At 30.9% G+C, this 10388-nt stretch overlaps 1 protein-coding gene across 1 annotated transcript; it reads right to left on the minus strand.

Moving 5' to 3' along the window:
- Window positions 1-7228: 7228 nt before the first annotated feature.
- On the minus strand, window positions 7229-9471 carry LOC111032138. Its single transcript, XM_022312367.1, has 2 exons — window positions 8886-9471; window positions 7229-8601 (listed from the first exon to the last, which is right to left on the minus strand). Exons 1-2 carry the CDS (start codon window positions 9052-9054, stop codon window positions 7709-7711), a joined length of 1062 nt encoding a protein of 353 aa, XP_022168059.1. The 5' UTR covers window positions 9055-9471; the 3' UTR covers window positions 7229-7708.
- Between the last annotated feature and the right edge of the window lie 917 nt (window positions 9472-10388).

Here is a 10388-nt window from a genome sequence, read left to right on the forward strand (position 1 = left end):
AATGCCTTGGAAGTACCTATTTGTGTTTGAAAATCAAATTTGTACTTCTAAACATGTAATTACTTTTCAAAATTCAAAATAATTATTAGTCACACTCCAGATGTTTTTAAATCATTATTATACGATTCAACGATTGTATTTATAATTAAAATCAAATTATTTACGATTTATTTGAATATTCATTTGCTTTACATTTTATTAATAACCGTTTATTCTTTAATTAATATGAAAGTGCTTAATTTAAATTTGTCAGTATACAATTAAGTAGCAGATGGTTCAAATTTCAAAATTCTTATTATACTTGAATGTGACATTGCAATTTTTAATTAGTAAGAATTACTAACTAAACAATTAATTTGTTTTCCTACTTGCACAATTAAATAAGTACGTATTTTAAAAGTATTAATTAAATACATGTCATGTATTTGTATTTGTAATGTATTTTATATATTTTCTGAGAGGATCTGTTTGTTCTGCAGTATTTAAATTGAAACAAAGGTATTTTTTACAGGACTGCTAATATCATAATATGCGTATAATACGCCATAAAATTGTGTTCGAACAAACAAGTTTTGACGGAACCGAATTATAGGTACCTAGGACAGAATTACCTGCCTACTAATATAATTTTTTATTAGCGTTATGTAACACTCATTGAACCATAATTTTAACAGGTATAAACTATAAAATATTTTAAACAATAATTCTACAACCGGGATTCGATTATACCAAGATATCTCATCTCCCATATAATACCTCTTATCATACGTAAAATATTTAGTTAGGTACCCGCTCACCCGGAGGGTCCCGCTCGCCTGTCGTGGATACGATAATGTAATGTGAATAATGTTTATAACTTACAAGTATATTATGTGTATAATAATAATTATAATATGCGTTCCGTGCGTGTAGACGGAGAGGCGACAAGGGCAACGCATTTAAAACGATAAAATACACACAGAGGAGACTTCAGCAAAATGGAAGGAAAAAACGTCGTTTCGTCCATGTTGTGGAGCGCACTGTTCGGGGGGTCTTTATACGTCACACCGCTGCAAGGCCACGGATGGGTTTCTCTCAGGCTCTCACCGTAGCCTATGCAATATTATAAAGTTTGACCGTTCCTGTATTTCTTCTCCAGAACGATAATTTAGGTGTTGCTGATGAACGATAGTTCTGCAGATTGTCGAATTTAAGATCAGTTTACTGTAGACCCACACAATTATCGTTTGCGGTTTGTGAACCACCAAGTTGGTCGTAATCCTGGTTTTATGTAGTTTAAATGTTCTGTGGTATTCTTAAAATTCATCCATTATTGTAATTATGCTGAGTGTGCCTACCTATATTTTATGTGAATTTATTTTATTTTTCAATTAATTTTACATGGCTATATATGAAGTATAAACATTAATTTACCTATTATAAACCTATTCATACTTATTTTTGGGAAAATAAGCACTCGCCCAAACCGTGTACGGTCTGAAAAAACCCCGAAGCGGCAGAGGTTGACACAAATTCCATATTTTTAAAAACTAAAAAATGCATTCTGACTTCACATTAGTGTTTATTTGTTTTTTTTTCTGATGTTATCAAGATGGTATTTCATATATTGTAATCAACCGTACATAAAAAAAAACATTTGTCTTTGAATACAAAAAATGAAATAGTTAGCACCCTTGAACGTTCTTATACAATATGGAACAATAATATTATACTCATCAAATTGTGCGATTTGAAAAACAAAACTTCGACCGTGAAATTATTTTCGCGTCTAAACAACGTTCGCTGTCCACTACAGCCGCTCTTGCACGTCACTCGTGTCATGTATTGGTAAAATATTATGATAACCTAACGCGTGATGTGGACTCATATACGAATGCAGTGTAAAAGCTGATAAAATACACCGTCGAAGTCGTTTTCAAACGCATGGAACCTATAATATGTACAACAACAATAATGATGATAATAATAATGATAATGATAATACTGCACCCACCTATTTCCAGCCACTACAGTGAGCCCGTCCAGCAAGATGTTTCGTCGATAAAAAGCGTGTGTTCTGGACGGTGAGTTTACAATATATAATAATAATGATAATATAATATTAAATAATTACTGAGCTGCTGCACGATGGTCGCTGGACTGCACAATTAGTGTGGTTTACTGTCCAGAGATAGATCTCGGGTCGTATAACTCGCGTATATGTATATAATATATTATTATAAAGATGTAATTCAATGTTAATAATTGTCTTATACATTTCGGTTTAAAACAATATAATATAAATATAAAACCTAATCAGACAACCAATAACACGAACGCTTTTTTTTAATGAGCAAAGAGTTAATTAAAAAAAAAAAATAACGTCTGCGTTGTGTCGGTAAACCGCGATAACCATCGGAGTTAATCAAGTCCGTTTAATTCAGAGAATATACCCAACGGATTTTGGAAGGAGTTTTAAAAACGAAGTCGTACCTAATAATCAGATAAAATTAACACGTCTCGTTATATTACATAGGTATTATAGATAGTAGGTAAGTACCAACACTCGTTTTATAAACATAATTTGAACATAACGCCTAAGTATTAATATGTATAATTATTGTTATTATTTACTTGTTACTAATTAAATTATATATTACGATGTTTAAACACAAAGTAATTTACCTAATACATTTACGTACTTTGAAAATATTTTCGGAATTCCTGTGTCTTTAAAGACACATGTTTACCATTACTGAGTGTAATGTAAACATTGCGGAATTCATTTAAAATGCTAAGGACATTCCAAAAATCTGATAAATTTTTTTATTCAAAAAATAATTTTAAATGAACAGCTAAGCTTTTATTGACGTCACGATTCATTTTATACTGTACAAACTAAACTTTTCATAAATAATTATGAGAGTAATATCACATTATGAACATGACGTGGTATAAGTATACAGTACAGTCGTACAGATAAGAAACTATTAATTAATTATGTAATATGCAATTTTTTTTTAATGCCATTTCCGTTGCTCTAAAAATGTATAGGTACCATTGAAATGTAAATAAGTTATAAGCGTTAAATATTTCGCTTTTTGTACTGAGTAATGTATTTGAATTAAATTAAAAATGTGATGAATTTGCTAACTTTGTTTACAACCTGTGTACAGAATGTCCAAAGACCACGATATTATGATATGAGCTATTTGAATGGGTAGGTTGGTGTAGGGTGGCGGCGGTGAAAGTAAGCTGGAAAGAAACTTATTTATCCAAAACTATTATCTAACTACCTAAAGGAATTCTAAATATGTTTGCATACTCAATTAACGAGTTATGAAAATCCAAAATGGTTTAAGATAAAACATATAGTATTCCACTGCAGTAAATATATAGAGACACATATTAATATTGTATGTAGGAACATACTATACCTACCTCTACCTAAGTATTATAGCACATTTGAAAATCGTATCACAATCGATGTTACCAATACACAATGGAATCTCCATAAGATCATATTATGGTATCAAAAACGAACCCCCGAACAAAAGTCAGACGAAAAAAATCGGTAAAAAAAAGGTCCGTATAAATAAATGTCCACTAATACCGAATTGCTTTTAGTTGGTAAAAAATATTCCTATAAATTTGCTTTATATTTTAAAGATTTTTTTCGGTGATTATATTTATTTGTTTGTGTATACATACGTGTCTAAAAAAAGTAAATTTCAGGTCAAATGTTAATTTGTGCATGTGTTTATTTACAAATGATAGTAGGTACCTGCAGCGTAATATTATAAAGGTAAATATGGAATTTTTTTAATGACTTTTAGCATCTGCAAAAACCACGGACGCTACAAGAAAACTGTTGTAATATAAACCGATACAAAACCAACATACGAGTTCGGCCACTTTTACCACGCCGCGGCCGAACTAAATTGTAAACGTGTGTGTAACAGCTAAATATAAAATTCATGACCCTTGCACCGTATAAAACTTGATAACACATAGGTACGTATAACAAACAGAAACGAGATTTTATTAAATTTGGACTCGCACATAATGTATTCACACTTGTTGTGTTCTCGTAAGTCACAACTCACAACATTTCCTAAGTTCACGACAAACATAAAATGTAAATTGGTGAAGCGCATGATGTAAACCTACATAATGTGTACCACATACACGAGTATAATATATACGTATGCATATATATATATATATATATATATATGTTATATGCATGTATATTATGTATATAACCAAGTATTAGAGGATTTCGTAAACGATGTTATATGTTGTATCAAATAAACCTCTGCGTGCGATTGTCGCGTTCGTATGTACGAGTATTACATTATATACATATATAGGTGTATATAAATAATATACATAGAATACAAATAATATACGTAGGTACCTACACTTCCTAAAGACAAAAACGCGTACACACACGATGAACAAATAAGAGATTGCTACACACACACATATTTTGTGTTATAGACTAAACAGACACCGACCAACAAAACGCACTTCTCCTGACACAGCTCGTACGAAAAAAAAAAAGAAGATAGACAAAAAATACTGGTCAGATAAGTGATGGAATTTAAGGTGACTTAGTCAAATACAGTATGTTAGATAAGGATGAGAGTGGAAAAAATGCAGCGCTTTCGCTCAGTATTTGATCTTCACGCAGACACACACACGCACGCACACAACATGGTATTTTACATACACCATAATAATAGTATACATGTATAATACTGGTGCGTTAAGATCGTGCAGAAAACTGATCGAATGGGAAACGATATATGTGTAGCAGTTCTGTATATAACATTATATTATATTGTGCCTATATATTATTGTAGATATATTGTGTAAATTGATGCCTAAATGGGCAATTTAGCGTACAAAGAGTTGCTTCTAATATAAATTTAACTTAATATTAGTATATAATATAAGTACAAATTATTGTACGTCATATTGAAATTAACAATGTTTCCAATTATGAAGACATAAACCCTGAAGTTCATTTTCTCTATCAAAGTTTAAGTTCTTTCAAACCGAAAAAAAAGCGACAAATGCATATTTTCTGTTTGTTCATTTGTTGATTTCAAATTATTTAGTATTTTAGTGGGTACATATTTTGAAACTTTAAGTCCGAGGCCCTATAACGCTCTACATGATAAATCCGTATAACATATTATACATTGCTTGTTTCCGACCTTGATTTCATCGAGGTGACGACGACTACGACGCGACGGAGCGTTAGGTTCTGGGCACCAATTTGCGCTGGGTCGCAAATTACATCTGAAAACATTTTTTGGACAAGACAGAATAACACACAAAACAATAGTATTAATAACGGTCCGCTCGGCGTTGACCTAGTGTAGTCCAATAGTTATAAATTATAATATATATAATAATAATAATAATAATAATGTGTGCAGTGCATGACGGCCGCCGCACGTTAAAATTATACTTTGGTATTATACCAAAGTAATTCATCGCTGGATCGACGATATAACCTCCGATGTGGTTTTCTAAACGGTTTCAAACAATATATTATGATACCTATGTTAATACGTTGGTATCGATATAATACTAAATAAATATTAATATTGTATCGGATTTGTATCATAGGGGCTGATTGAAAAATTGTCGACTAAACGCAAACGGGTAAGGTGGCAAAAGCGTACAACGGACACGAATGCCGAGTAGAAAACCTCAGTTGAAAGAATTCAAATATAATATTATTATTATTATTATACCCAATGGACTTGGTCGTAGAATCACGGTCGCTGTCGTACCCATAAATCATAATAGCACGAAAAGCACGATGCGGAAAACGGCAAAAAGTCGTTTAAATCGCAATGTACATTATTTTAAGCTATCGTCATTGGATTAAATATTAGGGCTGTGCAATTCAATACGATACGCAGTGCATCTCAAATAGTGCATGAAAACACTCTGAAAATAAAAATTAAGTTTACAATATATTACAATGAATTTTCACAAAATATTATGACTTGTTTTATTTTATTTGTATTAAGAAATAACAATAATTTAAATTAATCGTAATAAATTAAAATAAATATTAATCATCATTCATAATCATGATCAAACATAAAATTAATTTAATTTAATTTAAAAAAATGAATACACTTACATTTCAATATTTTCCCATTACTTTTGTCGATGTTGAAAAAAGTTTTTTCTTTTTTTCTTAAAAAATGTATCTTATGTGAAAATTAACGTCACACCTCTTGTTTCAACACCTCAAAAAAAATTATTCAAATCAATCCAGAGAATAAAATGTGTAAAAATTACCCAAAAATAATATATTCAAATTGTTTTAATTTAGAATTGAATTTTGTTTGCATACTTTAATATCTTTGAGCACATTTAAATGCATATTTATTTTAGAGTTCATAAATTCGTAAATATCCCAAATCTATAATATTATGATGTATACAATAATATATTGTACTGCGAGTCCTGAAGACCAAAGCAACGATTTTTGGCTGCGTGGACAGAATTTGGAGTTTGGTAGACATCTTATAATAACATACGACAGTCTACGACAGGAGTCACCAATTCATACTTTCCGTGGACTACATTAAGAATTCGGAAAATTCTCAAGGGACATAAAAATGCAAAGTGTGTACATAATATTTATTGTAATAAACCGATTGGCCAAAACTTATGTACAAAGACAAGAAATTATCGGCTTTTTTTCTCCTTGTCTGCGGGCCGGTTAAAATTCATCCACGGGCCGCCATTTGGTGATCCCGGGTCTACGATATAATATATTAATAATTTAAGACGGTACGTTTTCGGTCGACCTGCACGAAAGCAAAATGACGAGAATACGAGATCATATTACTATATTGTCCAAATATTCAACTTTTAGATTTTTTTTGTATCCGTCAAAACGTATCTATAACTATATATACAAAGGTATATGTATACAGTATGTCCCAAAAGTCCCGTATCACCCTTAATATCTCCATGTAAAATCACTATATTTAAACGCGGTTTTTTTTACAGTACTAAGTATGAAAATTCTGATTGAATGGCATAAAATTCATTTTTTTTTTTAAAAAATTCAAAAATTTTCAAAAAAAATTTTTACGCATTTAAGAATTTAAAATTTTTAAGATGGCCATTTTGTTGAACATATTTTTTAAAACAGTTCAAAAAAAAAAAAAACTAAAATTAAATAAAAATTGACCAAGTTAGAGCAGGTTATGTTTTTGAATAATTGTAGTAAAAAAATCAATTATTGTTTCACATTTCAATAATGAAATATCTAATTTCAACACACGACAATACTTTTGTATTCCTTATTAAAGTTTTGATTTGAATAGAAATAAAAATAGCCGTGTTATATCGTTTGCTGAACAGTGAAACTGGTTACCTATTTTTAAGTATTTTAATTATCATGAAGTGAACCTAAAGTTACGGTATTGGACATAATCTTACAGTTATAATTAATGCGATTTATAATAAAGATAGAGCTAGTTGAGTAGAGTATGTTTATAAATAATTGTAATAATAGTTATGTAGGTATGCTGTTTTTAATGGTAATCTGTAAACATCTAATTATTAGTGAAGCTTTTAGGAAAGATTAAAATTAAAATTCAGATAACATTTTTAAACTTGATTGCTAAAAGAAAAAAAAGATTTTATTACATAAAAATGAAAATAATTCATTACATTTATATTTTTATAAATGTTCGAAATGACCTCCATTATTTGCAACACAGAGTTGAAGTTTTTCGACCCAAGCGTTCTTAACATTTCCTAATGTCTCGGGTAAGATATTTTGAATATTTTGTTCAATTTTATGACGAAGATCAGGCAATGAACACGACGGATACACAAAATTTTTTAAATAACCCCATAAAAAAAAATCCATCGGTGTTAAATCGGGGGACCTAGGTGGCCAAAGCACTGGACCCCTTGTTCCCATCCATCTTCCCGGGAAGTGCTCATCCAGCCAACCTCTCACAATATTTGAATTATGTGCTGGTGCACCATCTTGCATAAAAATTGGCTCTATTCTGTTTGTATTAATTAACTGAGAAATTATTGGCCACACACTTTCTTCTAATAAATCTCGATACTTTTCTCCGTTTAAATTACCTTCTATAAAAAAGGGTCCAATGATCTGCTTATTCCAAATTCCACTCCAAACATTTATTTTTTCTATATTTTGGGCATGAAATTCTATGGATTCATGTGGGTTTTCGTCAGACCAGTGATATGTCCAGTGTCTACTTGTTTGTCCATTTCTAATAAAAGTAGATTCATCAGTAAAAATTAATTTATCTATAAATAGTGGGTCCTGACTGATTCTGTGTAATGCCCATTCACAAAATTGTAAACGCCTTTCTTCATCACCCGCATGAAACTGTTGAACAAATTTTGTTTTATATGCTTTTATTTTATTTTTTTTGAGTATTCTATGAACGGATGATTTGCTCAGTCCAGCCTCCACGCACCTATGACGTACGGATAATTTTGGAGCTACAGCTACACTTCCAAGAATGTTGATGGTATTATCTACGTTTGTAACACTTTGAGATCTACCTGACCTATTTCGTTCATTGACATTACCTAAGAGTTAAAATTAAGTTATTAAAAAAATTAAGAAATAAATAAAATAATTCAATAATAGATACACAGCTTAACACCCACTACCTAATATCTACGTGATATTTAGCTTAGTGTAGGAAAAAATTAATTTCTTAGAAATATGTACAGTGGACACCACGTCACTTATAAGACTTATGGATATAAGGTTCAGTCGCTTATTAGACTAAATCGTCTGAAATGGTTCGGCGTATCCAAATACCAAAATTTGCAACTTTATTATAAATTTGAGAATCATGCAATTTTACCTGTTTCCAAAAATCGAGACATTAATCTGTTGATAACATTGTACGATGGTTTTTTACGATCAGGATACTCAATTCCATAACTATAAGCAGCTTGTCTATGACTTTCGTTGTTTCGGAAGTAACACTTCACCATATCAATGTACTCATGTACTGAGAATGTATGAGTCATTTTAAATATTGAATTAAATAAGTAAGAAATAAGAAATTATAGTTAAAGACACAGTACGTACTGTACGTATGACACTAATAGCAGTAATAGTTATAAAGAAAGAACACAAGATAATAATTTTAATTATAATTTACCAAATTGCGATATGCATAGGTATTATTATTATAAATCGCATTAATTATAACTGTAAGATTATGTCCAATACTGTAACTTTAGGTTCACTTCGTGATAATTAAAATACTTAAAAATAGGTAACCAGTTTCACTGTTCAGCAAACGATATAACACGGCTATTTTTATTTCTATTCAAATCAAAACTTTAATAAGGAATGCAAAAGTATTGTCGTGTGTTGAAATTAGATATTTCATTATTGAAATGTGAAACAATAATTGATTTTTTTACTACAATTATTCAAAAACATAACTTGCTCTAACTTGGTCAATTTTTATTTAATTTTAGTTTTTTTTTTTTTTGAACTGTTTTAAAAAATATTTTCAACAAAATGGCCATCTTAAAAATTTTAAATTCTTAAATGCGTAAAAATTTTTTTTGAAAATTTTTGAATTTTTTTAAAAAAAAAATGAATTTTATGCCATTCAATCAGAATTTTCATACTTAGTACTGTAAAAAAAACCGCGTTTAAATATAGTGATTTTACATGGAGATATTAAGGGTGATACGGGACTTTTGGGACATACTGTATAGTTATAGATAAGAAGTATAGGTACACACTCGGAAAAAATATTACTTTTATTATTCTAAACTGGTGTAAATGTCTTCTATTTTTTTTCTCTTTCCGTAACATATATATACATATATATAAGAGTACCTATACATAATATGTATATTGTACCTATGTGATGTATGTACATATATGCGCGCACGTATAACGATTTCCGGAATGTCGTTACGCCCATTTGTTGTTATCCTGAGGTTACACTGCCGCCGTACAAAAGACGGTTATTCTAATGGGGAAAGGAGTCTACTTAGATATTATGTCGTATATATATATATTGGTACCGTACGCGTATAGCGCCCCGGCCGCTATTTATGGCCGTGCTTGGGTCGCTGGTAGATATTAGGGTACCTATAACGATCACTGCTGCGTCACCCCCAACCCTTTTACCCCTCCCCACCGTGGGTCCCCGGTGTGTATCCTAGGGTGTATCCCGGAAGATTTGACAGTTTTACGTCAAAATTACATTTTAATATGCCCATGTCTTCCGCAGACACATACAGCGGTACACTCTGTACACCGTCAATATTTCGGACTTGCTGCGCACAAAACAAGCACAAATCGCCGAATGTACATTCATCATCGGCAAAGTATAGGA

This window comes from Myzus persicae, unplaced genomic scaffold (assembly GCF_001856785.1).
Source record: "Myzus persicae strain clone G006 unplaced genomic scaffold, MPER_G0061.0, whole genome shotgun sequence".
NCBI lineage: Eukaryota > Metazoa > Arthropoda > Insecta > Hemiptera > Aphididae > Myzus > Myzus persicae.

Bases quoted from the DNA above. Each gene is read 5' to 3' on its own strand.
- LOC111032138 (XM_022312367.1), bottom strand. From the start codon at position 9,054: ATGACTCATACATTCTCAGTACATGAGTACATTGATATGGTGAAGTGT. The intron at 8,602-8,885 runs GTAAAATTGCAT...TTTAACTCTTAG, and splicing joins GTCTCGATTTTTGGAAACAG to GTAATGTCAATGAACGAAAT.